This window comes from Blennius ocellaris, assembly GCF_963422515.1.
Source record: "Blennius ocellaris genome assembly, chromosome: 3".
NCBI classification, from domain to species: Eukaryota; Metazoa; Chordata; class Actinopteri; order Blenniiformes; family Blenniidae; genus Blennius; species Blennius ocellaris.
The window spans coordinates 3,886,351-3,904,752 of record NC_137652.1 but is presented as its reverse complement, the minus strand read 5'-3'; the positions used below and the strand labels follow the sequence as shown (position 1 = coordinate 3,904,752).

The 18,402-nt window shown below is 44.4% G+C and overlaps 2 protein-coding genes and 1 gene segment (V, D, J or C); 1 reads left to right on the top strand and 2 right to left on the bottom strand.

Annotated features, from left to right (window-relative positions):
• The first annotated feature begins 514 nt into the window (after nt 1–514).
• On the top strand, nt 515–2,401 carry LOC308148887 (microtubule-associated protein 1 light chain 3 gamma-like). The gene is made up of 4 exons (XM_080520430.1): nt 515–601; nt 703–758; nt 828–934; nt 1,818–2,401. The coding sequence occupies exons 1-4, from the start codon at nt 541–543 to the stop codon at nt 1,981–1,983; spliced, it is 390 nt and encodes a 129-aa protein (XP_080376556.1). The 5' UTR covers nt 515–540; the 3' UTR covers nt 1,984–2,401.
• A 2,159-nt stretch (nt 2,402–4,560) lies between these two features.
• Nucleotides 4,561–7,068, bottom strand: LOC308148886 (Ig kappa chain V-III region 50S10.1-like). The segment is given in 3 exons: nt 6,934–7,068; nt 5,640–5,834; nt 4,561–4,821 (listed from the first exon to the last, which is right to left on the bottom strand).
• A 4,036-nt stretch (nt 7,069–11,104) lies between these two features.
• LOC308149233 (sodium/potassium/calcium exchanger 3-like) overlaps nt 11,105–18,402 on the bottom strand; it is a gene marked incomplete at its 5' end in the record, with an annotated part of 31,905 nt that continues 24,607 nt past the window's right edge. The window contains 10 exons of the mRNA XM_080520915.1: nt 11,105–11,365; nt 11,460–11,525; nt 11,627–11,739; nt 11,820–11,934; nt 12,858–13,301; nt 13,598–13,758; nt 15,182–15,315; nt 15,414–15,467; nt 15,551–15,576; nt 16,199–16,273. Coding sequence (XP_080377041.1) covers nt 11,213–11,365; nt 11,460–11,525; nt 11,627–11,739; nt 11,820–11,934; nt 12,858–13,301; nt 13,598–13,758; nt 15,182–15,315; nt 15,414–15,467; nt 15,551–15,576; nt 16,199–16,273 — 1,341 coding nt within the window. The 3' untranslated portion in view covers nt 11,105–11,212. The remainder of the gene's footprint in view (nt 11,366–11,459; nt 11,526–11,626; nt 11,740–11,819; nt 11,935–12,857; nt 13,302–13,597; nt 13,759–15,181; nt 15,316–15,413; nt 15,468–15,550; nt 15,577–16,198; nt 16,274–18,402) is intronic.

Below are 18,402 nucleotides of genomic sequence, written 5' to 3'. Positions count from 1 at the left end.
GATATTTTTAGTTAAATCAGTGTGTTTGTGATGCTCGTGTTGTATTTTCTCTAACATTACAATGACAAAAGTGATTTTGTTTTGTTATAGCTGGATTTTCTAATGAAGAACAATCATTCACAACATTTTTTTTTTTTTTTTAACATTTTGTCTGTATTTATTTGTAATTTAGGACCGTAAAAGATATCTACAAAATAGTTTTTGTATTTGTATTTACTATTCAACACAGAGGTTGTTTCTGTCATGACGTAATCCCGGAGGGTAAATGTCTGGCAGGTATCACTGAGCTGTAGAAACTGGTCAAGTTTTGAGTAAAACTCATTTAAGCAAGGAAAATGTCTTCAAATATGAAACAGCCTCAGACGTGACTGTCAGTGGCTCAGAGTTTATCTCCACCCTGTTTATCTCCACTCTGCTGGGTTGAACATGGCGGCTATTGGTGCAGTGACTGTGGACATGTGGTCATCAGCTGATGATCCGCAGCTGCTGAACTCTATTTAAAGTGACTCTGCACTTCACACACACAGACACTCTCCCATCATGCCGCCGTTTGATAAGGCTCAGCTGCAGAACAAACCTTTCAAACAGAGGAAGACCTTTGGTAAATGTTGGGGGTGGTGGGGGGGGGGGGGGGGGTTTGCAGGAGCACAGAATTTGATTCTCACCCGGTTTGTTGGTTTGTTTTTTTTCCCCCTCTTCAAGTGACCAGGAAGCAGGAGGTGGCCGGAATCCGGGCAAAGTTCCCCAACAAGGTCCCGGTAAGTAGAAGAAGAAGAAGAACGGTCTCCCCTGTGGCGGTCCAGGTCTGACCTGCTGCTGGTCTCCAGGTGATTATCGAGCGCTATGAGAGGGAGAAGTACCTGCCCCCGCTGGACAAAACCAAGTTCTTGGTGCCACACGAACTCACCATGACGCAGTTTGTGACCATCATCAGGTAAATCGGAGAAACCCCCTGAGGGAGGGGTGGTGCAGGGTGGTGCTGGGTGGTGCAGGGTGATGTCTGACTCTTCTGGACCTCGTCAAAGACCTTTTAAATGCACAAACTCCCCTTTGTTCAGGGGTCACATGCAGTCCAGTTTCACATCTAATGGGCCGGACCGTTAACATGGAGCTGTGATGTTTTTTTAAATTTACACTTGGAGGTTTTTCTTTGTTGTGGTGAAAATGCCTATTTTCATGAATCCAAATGATTAAGACAGAAAATGAAGGCAATTTTAAATGGATTTTAAATCTAGAAAATGCTTCCTGTGGCTGTTGCGTTCTGAGTGTTTTTAGACTCCCTATGACTTCGCGGCCACTTTGACAGCAACCAGGTCTCAAAGCTTTCATGACGTCTCTTTGTTAAATGTTTTATTTGACATTTTTACGATTTTGTTTGGCGGCCGGTTGGAGCCGCCGGGTCTCATGTTTGATGCTCCTGGTTTAATGCATTAGAATGACGTGTGAATGGTTTTCGTTGGAATGTAATTGAAGGATCGTTTGCGTCTGAGCTTCCTGTTCGTTTCCAGGTGTTTTTTTTCCCTTTTCCTCGGGTATAGAAAGGTTTCTGCTAAACTGCGCTTCGATTTCATATAGCTACTTGGGTTTTGTGTCGTATTACATAAAGTATTCACAATACTGGTCCCACTTTAAGTTTAACAAAATGATTTCCACACTTGACAACATCTACTGATTTTCTTTGATGAATTTTTCTCAAAAGTTCCAATGGAGCATTTCCAGGACTTTTTACATTTGTGGTCCTTCAGAGGGGCGTGACCCTTTGATTTTTGTTTGTTTTGGAGCGTCTGAAGTGTGTCGCTCCTTCCCTCTGTGCCCAGGAACCGCATGGCGCTGCTGCCCAGCCAGGCGTTCTACCTGCTCATCAACAGCAGCGGGCTGGCCAGCATGTCTCTGACCATGGCCCAGGTGTACAAAGACCACCAGGACGAGGACGGCTTCCTCTACATGACCTACGCCTCTCAGGAAATGTTCGGACGCAGATAGCTGCGGGTTCCCGATCGCCTCCTGTAAATAGAAAATATTTAACGTTGGTCCTACGTGTTTCGTAAAAAATGGATTTTAACTCGGCGTTCATCCAATAAATGTGTATTTAAGTTTAATGATCTGCTTGCTGACTGCTGTGGAGGTTTTATGAGTTGCTTGAACATAAAGACGGAGCTTCACCTGATTATCTTTGGAAACGTTGTTTCCTCTTGACAGAGGACGACAGTGCAGCACCTGGTCTATCAAAGGCAGCATTCTGACAATGTTCAGCTTTTTTTAATATATATTTTTGTAAAGTATCTGAGTTGATGTACCAGACAGTGATAATAAATAAAGCGCTCATTTAAATTGTTAATTTTATTGTAATTGTTGTGCCTTTTGAAGACATTAAAAATAATAATAAAAAATTTAAAAGAAATGTTCTTGACTGACGTCTACATGACAGAAGGATTTCCACTTTAATGCTTGGTGCTTCACAAACTGATTTACATGTTTGGTTCATGAAGAGGAAATTCTATCCCCGTTTACCCTCTTTAAAATCCTGTAGAAACGGAAGAGTTGAAACGAAGGTCCAGTTTACATGACTTTTCACGTGACGACACAATCTGTTTAAAAAGAAAAGGCGTGTGTTTACACTGCACTACACAGCAGCGGACATAGACGATGTAGTTGGTATGCCAGACCATGTGGGGGCGCTGTTGCTTGATATTGTAATGAAACCACACATACGTGTGCAGAGAAGAAAACGTGATGAAAATGGAGAGAAGCCGACATCCTAGTGGACTGATGACGCATCGGACACTATCAGCGGTGAGTCTCAACTATAAAACTACTGATATGGAGGATAAAACGAGAATACTGACCGTGACAAAAACCACTGCTGGGGCCGCCATGTTTGTTTACAAGGGATGGGAGGGGGAGTTGCGCACGCGCAGTAACGTGCTAAATAGCCTCCAGCTAGTCTCTGCAGGAGGGATGAGCGGCCGTGAAAGAAACTTTCCACAATGGGAGCCGGATTAAAAACTTTGTGGAAACGGAGGATCCGCACACTAGTGTCGTGTAAACGAACCATTCAAATGTGAATAAAGTTTTGCGTTTAGCCTCTTAAAGGTATAGTAGAGGATTTTCTTCTTCCGGGTGGATCATCAAAATAACTGGTCCTCCCAATTGTCAATCATTCTGGTGATATATGACGTAAGCCCGTCGTACGTGCTCGTCCCTGCGCGCAGCTCACTCCACACGGTCCTCATCATGCCGGTGGCCGACCCGACGCATTATTCTCGGACATTTTTACACAGTTTCACCCCCTCTAGTGCAAATCTTCTTGTAAAGTGAGCTTATGTGAGCGATGCCGACTTGTGACTTGTAAACAGAGCGTGCACGAGGAGAACTGGGCTCGTGCATGTCTCTCGCACGCGTTTTAGTGGGCGTTCCGTCTCGGGAGCAGGTACAGCGCTGCGCATGCGCATTTTTTTCAAACGGTGGAGAGGGCGGTTCTTTCCTAAAATTCCTGAAAATCCTCCTGTATACCTTTAATCGTTGTGTGAACGGGGCTTAAAATCCACTGAAGTCTCACTCTGGCTCTGTCACTCCAGTTGGACTGACTTGACTCGTCAATAAGAAAACCTTGAGCTCACTGCCGTACCTGTTCGCACTAAAACAGAAAACCCAAGTCAATTACATTTTTTTTTTTTTCACCTTCACACCTCCTGTTGACCTTAATGGACCTTTGCTCTAAATCGACTCGGCCATATGAGATCATATTCTTTGAAGCTGGGGTGATGAGCAGATGTTTATAGGCGGCAGGGGGGAGAAAAAAACCCCCCACATGTGAAAATAAAAGTGTGAAACGGCAGTCTTGTGTTTTCTCTGGAGAGTTTCAGGACGTTGAGCAGCAGCGGTGGGCCGTCGTCTTCCTCTTCTTTGGACTGAAGTGAAAGTGGATGACGCAGACGGTCGCCGCCATGGCGAGCAGCGCCGAGCCCACGGCCACACAGTACCAGTGGTGGAAGTGGAACCGGGAGGATTCCACCGACGGGCCTGAACACGAGAAGGGAATCGTCTCTTTAGAGCGACTCGAAACCGTCGGGAGCGAATCCCTCCTTTTGTTACCGCGATGCCGTTTATCATTCTCTTCTGCATATTTTGTGGTTTGATTCTGTGTTGTTTCACTGTAAATTCCAGAATAAGAGTCAATTCTGTTCAAAGTCAGGGAGAAAAACTTGAACGCGATCCTTTCGGAAGCAGTATTCAGACGTTTATATCAATAATTCTTACATTTGTTAGTGATATAATTTAAATTTAAAGAATCTGTTTTTTTCCAGTGAAGAGGACGACTCAGGACAGCCTGAATGAAGCGCACAGTAATATATATTACCGTATATTCTGGACTAAATGTCCAAAAATCATCACAAAGAGGGAATACACATCTACAAGCGTCCCCGGTGTGTCGGGACATTTATTTGTCCACGTCCAGATGTAACTGCGCCGTCCGTCACAAGTTTCTCACACAATCTGAACTCTTCCTGCAGGACATTTCATCATTTTTGCCTTAAATTCTCGGATCTTCCGTGGCTCTGCAGCAGCGTCCTGCTGTCATACAGTGACACCTAGTGGCCCCGCGCGGTTACGCGGGACTTTATTTTGACATATCATCAGATTGAGCGTAAACGAGGCCCGCTTCACCTTGCAGAGCGACTCCTCCTCCGACCGTCACGCGCGTCTTGTCGCTGGCGGTGCAGAAGTAGAGTCCCAGGTCGCCGGCGTCCACGTCCGCGATGCTGAGGCCCAGCGAGCGCTGGATCAGGCTGACGGTGTAACGGGGGCTGAGCTGGAACACTGAGCAGACGCCTTCTCGTCAGTACCTCCAACCCACAGTCACCATGACAACACAACCTGACACCAGACGCCGCCCCAAACTGAGCTTTCGCCCAACTTTTGTTGGCGAAGGTAATAAATGCATAAATGAATGAATAAATAAAATTTGTAATAAATAAAATATTAATTAATAAAATACTAATCAATCAATCAATAAAAAATAAAATATAAACAAATGAATGAATAAAAATGTAAATAAATAACATAAATAAATGAATGAATAAATAAATAAAATTAAATAAATAAAATATAAATTAACAAAATATAAATGAATGAATGAATAAATAAATAAAATATAAACAAATGAATTAATAAATGAATGAATAAACCAAAAAATAACAGAAATAAATGAATGAATGAATAAATAAAATATAAATAAATAAGTAAAGTCGGATAAAAACATAATCTTTGCCCCAGCTTTTGTTTACCGAAAGTTGAAAAATAAAACACAAAACTTTCCAAATGGCTCAAGAGACTGTTGTCTTGTTTAGGGAAGATTTTGTAAAGATTCCAAACATAATGAAAACAACAACAACAACTAGTGTCGAATGAAATCATGAGAGTGATGAAGTGAACGCTGTGGATGCAGGCCTCGACATAATCTGTCAAATTTAATAATAATTATAATATTATTATTTAGAAAACCTCCAGTGAATGTAAATATTTTTATGATGAGAATCGCTGATCAATAAATCCACCAGTTCATCAATACACCCAGGAAGTCCCAGCGCTTCACTTTTACCCCCCACGTGTTTTTTAACGTTCCTCCGGTCTCCAACCTTGGACGGGTTGTCCCCCGCTGAGGACGGCACAGAGGACCACGGTGGGCGGGAGACCCGGGCGGTGCCTGAACCAGGTGGTGTGGTGGATGTAGGAGGCGTTGCAGCTCAGCGTGACCTTTGACCCCAGCCGGACTTGCTGGACGTGAACGGCGGGCGCCGACAGAAGCCCCGCCTCCAGCCTGCTGACCAGCCCTGGAGGGGAATCGCACAGAGAGGAAACACGACTTTTTGACCAGAGGAGGAACATTTGACGTCATTTGGTTCGTAAGCGGATGAAAAAGTCAGTGCTTCCTGAATTTGTTACAGATAAACTAAACATGGACCCGTTTACCGCGTCTGAAACTCTCCTCGGGATATAATCTCACAACGGGGATGTTTTCTGAAGCAGTTCACTGTGTTTTCCTCGTCTGTGGCGTCCCTCAGGGCTCAAACCCGGGGCCCCTGCACGTCTTCCTGCATGTGAACCTTCAAGCTCAAGACTTCGCAGGTGATTTTCTATTCTCTCTGACTCAAACAGTGTCAAAGTCTGAAATACCAACAAACACTGATGTTATTGCTTCAAATAATGAAAACTTCAACATAAAGACAACCACAACTACTGAAGAAATGGATTTTCATTTAGATTTTTATTTAATTTTTTTAACAAAAGCTAAATATATAAGAAAACAATAATACATTTAAAAAACGTTGAGGCTAATGCTAATAATGTCAATGCAATATGTTTGAATAATAAACCGGTTGAATCTCTGGCGTCATGTTTGTACTTTGCAGTCGACGCCGTCAGATGGAAGGAGCTTCAGCAAACTGTTTCGCTTCCTGCTTCCTCACCTCACCTCAAACTCTCACTCATCAAATACTGTGAGTACACAGGCAGAGGGTTCCCATACCAGCCGATGGTTTCCTCCTCTATGGTGTCCCTCAGGGTTCAAATCTAGGTCCTTTGCCGTTGCTCCGGTGACCCACATCTTGTTCATATGACTTTTAAATTCGATGTTATGCAGACGACACTGAACTCTCCGTCCAAAATTAAGTGTTTAAACTTCCTCACGTTCGGCAGCTCACCCCCTCACTGGATTTTTAATTACGCTTAATCCACATTCTCCTGTTTAATTCGTGTAACTTTTGTCAATTTCCTCATTGGCTGCAGTTCAGTCTGGGTCCTGTGCCACACGGGCACGGAGAGAAAAAAAACTCCAAAAGAACCGTCGCACGACACCGTTACCATGCAAAAGTTGAGTTTGTCAGCTGATTGTTGAGTTTGATGTGTCGCAGGGAAACATTTCTAACTCACCAACGAGCGTCATCGTCATCACAGTCCAGCCGGACGGCATCGTCTTCAGTCTTCTGGCGTCTGTGTGGTTTTTCTTTTCTACACGAAGTGAAGCGGCGAAGAAAACCACTTCCTTTTTCACAGCCAAGCCCTCGTTTTCCACTGAAATCCTCTCTGCTCTGCCTCCGCAGGCCGAAAGACCGAGGGACTGGACTGGTGAACGCGTTCAGGGGGAAATGAGATTTTTCAGCGGTACTGAGAATCTCAGTACTAATTCACATTCCTCAGTTGGTCAGTAACTTTAAAGGGCAGATGACATAATGTAACTTGTACTTCAGTATTTGTAAAGCGACGTCGTGGAAAGAAATAACGATAAAGTGCGTAGAAATATTCTCAAATAAGGGCATGTATCTGTCACACACCGAAAGTAATGAGATTAGATAGAACAATTAATAGAACAGTATCTAAAAATAAATACTTTGGTATCAAGAGTATTTGTAATTAGGTACTTCCATTTCACTACGTAGTAAAATAAATGAAATTGACTCCTACGGATGTTTCGTACCAATAATTAATAGTTACATTAATTCGTGTCATGAGTTACTTTCACAGATTTATCATTTTTAATATCACAAGGAAGTTAATGTAACCATTTACAAATACGCACATGAGTGTACTTGTACTCTCGTGGGTATTTTAGTCAAGTCTGTACCTTCAGTTACTTCAGTTCATGAGCAACACAGAGACACGGGAAAACTCTCGTTTGTGTCAATAAATCGGTTTATTGGAAGAAAACCAACGTGTGCGCGAGCTCAGCAGTTACTTTCACAGACGGTACGACAGAGATTCTATCCTCTGCAGCTCTACTTTGTACAGATTCTACATGTCAGAGATCGAACTGCTGCTCAGCTCCAAATCAAATAAATCAAACCAAATCAAATAACACCGAAAGAGGCTCCCGCACATACACACATACACACACACACTTTCTCTTTCATTTTTCAACCATGGGTTTATTTCCCCCTCTGTGTTGTCTTGCAGGTGTCCAGCCTGTGTTGAGGGCTTGTTGCTGCTCTGCTCTGATGAAGATTGTTGCATCTTTCAGGGTTTCAGAGTTTTCTATTCGTCCAAAGTTAAAATAAAGTAAAACCCATCAGCAGACTTTAATGTTGTCGTATTATGACTCACGACTCTGGAGACGGGCGAGAATCTTCAGCTCCTCTGGAACGACGACATGAAGGTTTTTTTGTGTTTTTTTCACTCAATCAAACATTATGTTTTCATTTTTATTGTGTTTGAATACCACAATGATTTAAAAAAATGGTTTAATATCCAGGCTAAAAAGCAACTAAAGAAGGTGAAATAGATCAAACAACCAGAATAGCTGGAATGGCTCATAATAATAATAATAATAATAATAATAATAATAATAATAATACCAAAAATATGGTCAATTTAAGTTGATTAAAATTCTGAGTATGGCTATTTTTTTCTTACGGGAATAAAAAAGATAGAAAAAGGGAAAGGAGACAAAAAGTAAAAAAAATTAAAGAAAAAAGAAAAAAATGAAACAAAAAAATTGAAAGGAAAAAGAAGAAACAATGAAAAAAGAAAGAAGGAAGAAAAAAACTAATTAACAAGCTGCTGTAACCACAGGAAATGCACGGCGGCTGTAAACAGATAAATAAAGAGAATCAGAATCATTAAATCCATTTTAAGCCGAGATGCATAAAATGGAAAAAGATGGAAATTCAATGAAAAAAAAGAGGACAAATCTTTAAAAATGGCTATAAAAGCAAAAAAAAAAAAAAAAACTGGAGCGATGACTCTTTATGAAGCCAAATAAACATTTGTGTTTATATAGCAACAATTTCAAAATATTCTTTCTTCATTCCAGACTTTAATCATGTTTTGTGACTCCAGACACATTTTATTTGGTGAAAAAAAAAAAAAAATCATGAAAACTTTGGTCATAAAGTTTTCAGATCATTTCTACTGAAATGTCTAAAATCAAATGAAAGAACGCGACACTTTATTTTTTCTCCACTTTCTCCATGGTTGAGCTTTTTTTTTTAACTTCACGTCTTGATTTGTCTCCGTTGTTTCTAAGTGTTTGATAAATGAAAGTTCAGTTTATTATATAAATATGTTTTAATCCAACAAGATTTTTACATGTCCTTGTGCGCGCACACACACACACACACACACACACACAGGGTTAAAAAGTTAAAACCTTTGTTCAGTGACTGCGTTTCAAGGCGCAGTATATTGAGGTTAACTAATGCCGCCTCTGAGCACTAGGTGGCAGCAGTGAGTCAGTGCAGTGTGAGCTAAGCATGCTAACATCAGTACCAAAACACACGGCATGAAATCACCACCGTTGTTCCTTTTGGAGTCTATTTCTTAGAGGTAAAAAAAAAAAAAAAAAAAAAAAAGTACCGTACCTTTAAATGTCTGCAGTGCTGTAATCTGATTACACTAACTAAAACGTGCACCTCCTCATTCAAAACTCACTCAGCACAGAGACGAATGTCTCTCTTCCGAACTGTACAAAACCTATAAACGATAAAGTTCTATTCTTAAATACAAACAACATCAAGTCAGTTTCCAGTACTCAGATTACTTGGAATATATATTAAGTACACGTCGCGCGCAGTCCGCAGGGCGGCAACCGGAGCTCAGACACGATCTTTGAATAAATTAATTCATAAATAAATCACGATCATGTCTTTCCAGTTACAGTGGTAACCCTCACACACACGCACACGCACGCACACACACACACGCACGCACGCACACACACACACTTTCAAAGCAACAACTCCTAAACTAAAAAATACTTTTGGCTTTAAGATGTAACAACAATATACTCGACTAAAAACTAAGTCTTTTAACAACCTGGTGCCAGAGGACGACGGTGTACAGCAGGGGGTTCAACCTGGGGGGGGTGGAGGTGGGGTGGAGGTGGATCTCCTCTAACAGCAGCTTCCTGGTCGACTCCACATTTCATAAATTGTATTTCTTTCTTTCTATTTCTTTCACACTAATGTGTCCAGTTTTAACAACAAAGCCCCCCCCCCCCCCCATTGCGAGCTGTGGTGGTCCACCCAGGGGGTCCCACACCTCGGATGGAGATCCGGTGATCTAGAAGGGAACCTGAAGCTCAGTAGTTACAAATCCAGGCAACCTGTGGACGGTTTTGCAAAAGAACGATAGAAGATTTAAATCAGTAAGTCATAAAGTGACGGTGCCGGACGTTTCAAAGCTCATCGGCTCTCACTCCGCCACAGGGGGGCAGCAAACAGGAAACAGGAAACAGGAAACAGGAAGTAGGAAACAGGGAACCGGAACTGGGGGGGAAAGCAGGACACCCAGAAAAGGAAATAGGGAACAGGAAGTGGGAAAAGAGAGACAGGGAACAGGAAGTGGGGGGGAAAAAGAAGCAGGAAACAGGAAGCAGGAAATGGGAAACAAGGAAGTAGGAAATGGGAAACAGGGAGCAGGAAGTGGGGGAAAAAGAAGCAGGAAACAGGAAGCAGGAAATGGGAAAAGGGAAATGGAACAGGAAGTGGGGGAAAAGCAGGAAACCGAGAAAAGGAAATAGGGAACAGGAAGTGGGAAAAGAGAGACAGGGAACAGGAAGTGGAGGAAAAAAGAAGCAGGAAACAGGAAGTATGCCACTGTGGCCGGTGTTAAAGGTGGAGGCTCTCTCTGTCAGTGCAAAGCTGGCGCTGTGGCGAGGACGGCGTCCCGGCGCCGAGCATGCTGGGAGATGCGTTGGTCGTGTCCCCGGTGGCCGCATCAGTCCAGGCGAAGACGACTTCAGCTAATAGTAGTATTTCTATAATGTTCAAATATATACAGAGTTTCTTCTTAAAAATACCTTAATGGTGTGCTTATATCCAAGAGTGGCAAACAATCCAGCTGAGAAGGGGCTGGTTCTTCTGGTTCTTCTGGTTCTTCTGGTTCCTCTGGTTCCTCACCTCAAGTCCGTCACTCTCAGTAGCAGCTTCGGTCCGTCGGAGTGAATCCAGATCAGTTCATCTCCGCCACAACACTCACAGCAATCTGCTGCTGGGAGCTTCTCTGAGCCTCAGAACCTCCAGAAACCGGCCGCCGTATTGCACCAAGCATCAATCATCACGGAGCGCTAGTCTTCTACAAATAAATCAAAGTGTTTAAAAACGTCGGATTCGAGGCGCCGAGACACTGGAAGCCAATGTGAGCCTTTCCTCCATCAGCCAGCGGAGGAGGAGGAGGAGGAGGAGGAGGAGGAGGAGGAGGAGGAGGAGGGGGGGGGTCAGTGGATGTCTCTGCACATGGGCAGGTTGACGAAGATGAAGACATTGAACTCGATGAGGATGGAGAAGCAGAGGAAGATGGCGTACATGGCGAGGCAGGCCAGGCCCAGGCGCCAGTCCAGAGTCCATTTGTTCAGGTGGACGCCGACCACCTGCAGAGAAGGAAGGGGGGGGAGAGAGAGATGAGACACTCCCTGTTCACAGCAGCCACCAGGGGGCGCCATAGAGACGGAACCAAACACTCACTGTGAAGAAGACCGAGGCCAGCAAGAGTCCCACGGAGAAGATCAGTCCTCTGCTGTTCAGGTGGATCTGAGGACGGACACACACACACACACACACAGTTAAGACGTGGCTAGGGTTCTGATGCGAGCCGAGGGGTTGGGGGGGTTTGGGGGGGGGGGGTCCCTCACATTGGAGCCGTAGTCGATGCAGAGGGTCTGCAGGGTCCAGGGCAGACCCAGACCCACCAGGATGTCGAACACGTTGCTGCCGATGGAGTTGGAGATGGCCATGTCTCCCAGACCTGAGGAGACCAAGAGCATTCACTGTGAAGACGCGTCCCCGCGGGACGACCCGCAGGACGGCGTCGGGCCTCGCCACTACCTTGCCGGGCCACGATGACGCTGGCCATGCAGTCCGGGACGCTGGTGCCCGCCGCCAGGAAGGTAATGCCCATGATGACGTCCGGGATGCCGAGAGTGAAGCCGATCACGGTCACCTGGAAACGCGGAGGACAGATGTCACAGGTCATCACATCACATCGTCACGGCGACGGCAGAGGTCCAACAACATTGCGTTCCAAGGTGATTCACCCCCAAAATCTGCCATGAGCCTGAATTTCACTCTACAAGTCCCTCTAGTGAGCTCAACTGAATTGTCACACCTTCATTCGTGGTGTGGTGGGGTGGCGCCACATTCAGTTTAAGGAACAACCCGCCAGGAAAATGTCACGCAACTACAACAACTGCTGGTTAGGGGGCGCTGTCGCCTGAAAACAAATAACTGACCAGAGAGGAAGTGAAGAAGAAACACGACTCACTGATTGGTCCGGATCGAAACCTGAAGTCCCGCCGCTTTAGCCTGTGATGGCTTGGCTAAGTTAGCTCGTGGCTCATGGGTATAGCCACAAACAACCGCGATACAAAGTCATCAATCAATGAACGCGTTTCTTCTTCACTTCTTCAAAACGTTCTTTCCGCGTCTCATTCTTCTGATTCACGCGGTTGGCTTTGTTCGTTTACTACCCAGGATGCGTTGGGCACTACGTCCCGTCCCCTCACACCGCCCGCGAGAAAGATGGTTTGTAAATGAAGCGACGGATGCTAAAAGAAGCGTTTGGTCACCATTTGACGTTTACAGTAAGTTTATCGCGACGTCACGCAGAAACGCCGTCGTTCAGAGAGTTCAATGGCAGAAGATGATGAGTGAAAAATTTCGTGCGCTTGAATTCTGAATGCGTTTCTCAGTCTGGCTGTATGTTACCGCTATGGCTGAATTGCTAACGCTAGCTCCTTCTAACAGTGAGGCTTAAGTGTCATTCTGTCGACGTTTGAAACCACAGATCTTCATCACCTCCAGGAGACAGAATCTCCCCAAAGCAAAATATGGAAAAAACACACACACACACACACATACACTCACCATCCACACCATGATGTAGGAGAGGCCTGCGATCCAGACGGTGGCGGTGAAGAACGTGACCATGAACCAGCTCTCCCAGCGCCGGTTGGCACAGTTGGGCACGGTGAGGAAGAGCAGCAGGGACAGCGGCCACATGACCAGCCACTTCAGTTTGGGACACACCCCCACGGGGATCCTGAAGGGAACCATCGGGCCCTGGTTCTCCCCCTCACCCTTCCCCTCCTCCTCCTCCCCCTCCCCGTCGTTCTCGTTGTCCTCGTTCTCGTTCTCCGTCTCGTCGCCGGACTCAAGCCGCTGCAGTCCGCACTTCCTGTTCAGGCCCCGCTCGGCCCCGCCCATCCCGTTCTCTAAGCCCCGCCTCCCCTGAGGCCGGGCCGCCGGGTCCGAGTCGCCGTTGGTGACCCGGTTGACCCGGGTCTCTGTGGTGTTGATGAGTCTTTGTCTCTGGAACGAGGGAACAGAGGACACAGGGAGAGATCGTCATCGACTCGATTCAGCAAAACAGTTAAAATTTCTTTATAAGTATCCGAGACAGAAGTTTGAATTCTTTCCTGGTCCCTCTGAGGAAAATCTAAACGCGCTTGTTTAGTCTGGATTTAAAAATCAAGCTGCAGCCGGCAGGCGTTTTGAGATTCGTCACATTCGGACAGACGTGCTTCTACTCCTGCTCAGGCCTCCGGATCGGACACTCCGGCTGACGGGACGCCGCCGCCGCCGCGTCTCAAAGTCTTGACGCTCACCTCGTTGATGAGCATGCGGGAGGCCATGGTGAGGCGCGTCCTCGGGGAGAAGTGGCTGGTGATCATGATCCTCATGCCGGCCTCGGAGAAGGAGAGCTGGTGGGGATACGCCGACAGCAGCTCGTCCACCATCAGCACCGACGGCTTGCAGTGGAAGTTCGCTGCAGACGGGGAGACGTTCTCATAACCACCGCAGCATTCTTAACCAAGACTGTAGATATCAAAAGTGGAGTACCCCAAGGCTCAATTGTAGGTCCTTCTTTCTTTTTTTTATAATTTTTTTTTCAAAATCTTTTTAAGATTTCTCAATAAAGATGACATTTTCAATGAAATTCTGGTTAATATCAAAGTTAAAATAAAAAAACAAAAAACAGGATAATTTTTTTTTTTTTTTTTTACAGCCTCAGTTATACACACTGCTAGCTAGCCCTGTCAAAAATGATTTTTTTTTTTTTTTTAATAATTAAAAAGTGATTCTGAAATCTGTGTCTGGAATCAACTAGTGACTTTAGCAACTTTATCCAGAAGACGACTGGTTATAGTGGAGCTCAAATCTCCTATGTCCTCCAAACGCATCACAGCTCCTTTCCTCTGCCGGGGCTAGCAGAGGAAAGCATCGCTAACTTCTGATGGAAGCTGGACGCTGCTATTGGGTTAAAATGTTGAGAGACAGTATCATCAGCCAGTCAGATGTTGATGTGTTGTTGACGGACCGCTTTAGGGCCAGCAGAGTTTCTAGCGCTAGCCTTGCTGCCGGCATTAAAATGAGCTTTGCTGATTGGCCCATGGGCAGGTGGTGATGGCACTCTGTTATTATCTGCTACTCTGGAGTGATGGCGGCTATTTTAACAGCAACATCGACGATATGACAGCCAACCTGCTTCAGGGCTGTTTTCCAGGCGCCTGTTTGCAGAAGAAATGGAAATTGTGAGTAGAGGAAGACCGACACCAGAAATGGACGAGCAAACTGGGGGGGTGTGACTGCTGGCCCTGACTGAAACACCACTGCACGCTACTGGTTAGACATTTGTTGTACTAAAAAGTTTAGAAAAAGCCGCCAAATCAAATTAAAAATGTCCAATTTCCCCTTTATTATATATATATATTTTTTTTTCCCCAGTTGCAAGTTGTCTCATAATATCTTGTATTAAAGCTGAGTGGGTGCATGAGTGCAATTTGTTTCCAATTCAACAAAATGAACCGTCTGGACGTTTGATAGTTCCAGGAGAGTTTTTTCTTAATATTGTAGACAAAGTTTGGAAGATTTTATTCCAATAAGTTGCAATCTGAGGACATTCCCCCAAGACATATGTGCCGATGAAGCTGGAGAGACGGCATCGAGTTTCATAGCTACGCCGATGACGCAGAGCTGTGCATGGAAACGTCTCCGGAAAGTTCGATTGGAAATTTTACGAGTTTGTGGTTCGATGACGTAATAATCAACGTCTATAATGTCTTTTATAGAGAGAATCCTGAACACCTGCAATCGTCAGTGAGGCTGAATCCAGGAAAGTGAAACCGCTCGTCCTTCGGGTGACCGTCCCCGACTCGTCTGGACACGCAGCAGAGTAGAAGCAGACCCACCTTTCTTCAGCAGGACCGCCGTGGCGTCACACGTGACGTTCTCCTCCAGGTCCGTGCTGCCCGTCAGCCCGTTGGCCAGATTGGCCGAGGACTTCCTCCGCCGGTCGAAGTACCGATGCGCTTGTCCGTTGAACCTGACGGGGACGGAAGACGGGACCCCCCCCTCCGGTAAGAAGAGCTCGGCAGACTGGCTTTACCTGAAGACCCCCGCCGGCCGGACCGCACCACTCACTTCATCATGAGGATGTAGACGGCGTACATGAGTATCAGGACCAGCGACTCCCACCTGCGCAGGGTTTTAGAGACAGTGTGAAGTGGGAGAAGGTGGGATTCTGCTGGGAATACGTGTCGATAAATGTCAGTACGCACCAGCACACCTTCTCATCGTAGATGAACTGAAGAGGGAAAAACAAAAAGGGGGGGTCAGCTGGAAAGCCTGTCAAAAACTCATCTGGATGAATTTCAGTTACTGTGCCACGAGAGGGCGCCACTGCTCTAGAACCCGGAGAGACAAGCCTTTGATTTTTTATTTATTTTTTTAATAAAAACCTCACATAATTAAACATTTGCATAGATGTGCAAGAGAAATCCAACATAGCTTCAAATAGACAGTATTATTAAAAAAAAAAAAAATCTGAAAAAATTTGCTGTGTATTCTACATTTTGGACAAAGAAAAGATACAATTCACAACTCTTTTAATTTCCTGTGGCCGTTTTTAAAATAAATCATACAGACCATTTAAAAGTTGACAGTTTTTACCTCATGCACTACATGTTCCAATAGCTCAATTCAAAGAGTTTAATCATGCGTGCTGCATAATGATTAAATCCACTTTAATCCTTTCAAACTAACTGAATCTGCAGAAGAACCACAGAGACGCTGGCAAGATGTAAAGGAAACGTAAAATGATTTCAAGTCAATAAGTAAGTAAAGAATACGAACAGACGACAAGTGAAGTAACACCAAAATGAGCAAATTTAAAAAACAAGTAATGCTTTTATCGGAGCAGCTCTTACCGCAATGAGTGCAATGATTGAAAAAGTGTAATATATGGAGTCTCGGAGCAGAGCCCAGTGTGAGAGCTTCACTGCCTGCAGTAAAAAAAAAGAAGAAAGAAGAGAAAAACAGGTAAACACAGGGACAGAACTACACTGCAAAAAGTCCCCCCCAAAAAATAAGAAAAAAATAGACTAAATGAAGAAAATTAATACTTAAAATAAGCAAAATTATCCACCAACAGAACAAGAAAATGTTACTTGACAATATTTTCAACAATAAGAAAATAATTCTGGCCCCATTTGACCCAGCGTCTTGAAAACAGCATTTCTGGACTCAAAACAAGTTTTATTTTCATGTGTTGTTATTTTAAAATCTTAAAATAAGAAGGTTGGGCTCATGAAACGTTAGTTCAGTGGTCAGTCATGTTAAAATGAGAAAAAGGCTTGTTTTAAGCCAAACAGGACTTATAACTAGTTTTTAATACTCAACGCCAAGAACATTCTAGCTAATAATAAAATAAAGTCATAATCATGTTAAAACTAGAATAATAATCTTAGCGGACAATTTTAGTTTGAAGCAAAAATGAGTTATTAGTCAAAAACAAGTAATTTTTCACTTAATTTAACAAATTATATCCTGCCTGGATTTGACTATATGCAGTGAACTCTCTATTTTCTTTCTTTCTACCTTCCTGCAAGTTTCAAACAGAAAGAAAACCCAGGAAGTTTGTGACGTGAGCCTCTATAAAGTCTTCAGCCAGTGGATTCAGTTTATTTAGTTTCTCTCGTCCTCCATCGTCTCCCTCTGTCTCTTTCTGTCCTCTGACCTCCGTCACTGAGTGTGTGTGTGTGTGTGTGTGTGTGTGCAGGACGCCTCCACCTCTGGTTTCATCCCGTTTAAAGGGAGTTGAGACGCTGAGACGAGGCGGTTGAACTGTCCTGCAGGCATGTGGAGCAGAAAATATGCTTCTGAAAGCAGCATATTCTGAAAGACACTCCCGTGTTTCTCCAGCTGCACAGGGTGGAGGACATGGAGGACCGGCAGCAGGGGGTGAGGACGGGGGGGGGGGGGGGGTCATGATAAACCCCCTCGTCTCCAAGCAACTGGAAGGACGCGTGTGAAGACTTGCCAGTGGGAGTTCCGGCCTGCCGACTGAACAGCCAGGCTTCTCGGCCCGGCGTGAGCTGGAGGTGAGGAGCAACACCTACAACCAGCCACGCCCCCCCCCCCCCCCCCCCCCCCCCAACCGCTGCATCCGTCCCTCCGCCGGAGCGTCTCGGTTACGTAACGCAGGCAATCTGGGATTGCATCAGTGTTTGGACTCCGGCGCATCTATTTTTCAGAGCAAAGAGCTTATCCTTGTAGCTGCGCTCATTTCCATGTCCCCGCATGTCAGGAGGCATCAGAGAGAGGAGGCACGCACACACGCACACACACACACACACACACACGCACACACACACACACACTATCCCCTGTAATCGGCCTGCGTGCGTTCGAGCACAGAAAACGATTAGAAAGGACAAAAACAGAACTTTTCTTTGTCAAAGTCAATATTGTGTTAAAACCTTCAAATTGTTCAAAGGATCACAAAAGATCGTTGAACACCTTTTGTAAACGACACAATACTGCAGTAAAAAAAGAAAAAAAGAAAAGAATGTTAAAGCTTCACTGACGCGACTTTTGATTCCATGTTCTGTTGCTGTGTTTACTCTTTATTGTTTATTCATTGTTGTTTTTCACTTGTTTATTTACCGGTCTTGTTGTTATTGTTCAAGTACTGTTCATGTTATTGTCATCTATCTCACTTCCATGTTGTTTATCTTATTGTTTACTCGTGGTGTTGTTTAGTGATTCATGACATGGCAAATTGATGTTGTGGTTTTTTTTTTTTCCTTCTTCCTGTCGTTGATTATTCATGTTGTTGTTCTTTCATTGCTGTTGTTTATTCCCGCTGTAGATTATCTACGATGCTTCTTCTTTTTGTTTATTCATGGCGTTGCTTTTATTTTGTGAGGTGATGTTATTGATTATTCATAAAGAGGCGATTTTCTGCAGATCGCTGAGTCAAAATGATTCATCCTGAAACGCAGGATGCTTAAAATACAAAGTGAGAACATAAAATAGCATATATGACATTTCAATAGAATAAAAAGGTGTAAATCTGTCAGAGCTCTTTACACGTTCGAAAATAGTCACAACAATAAACATGAGAACCTTT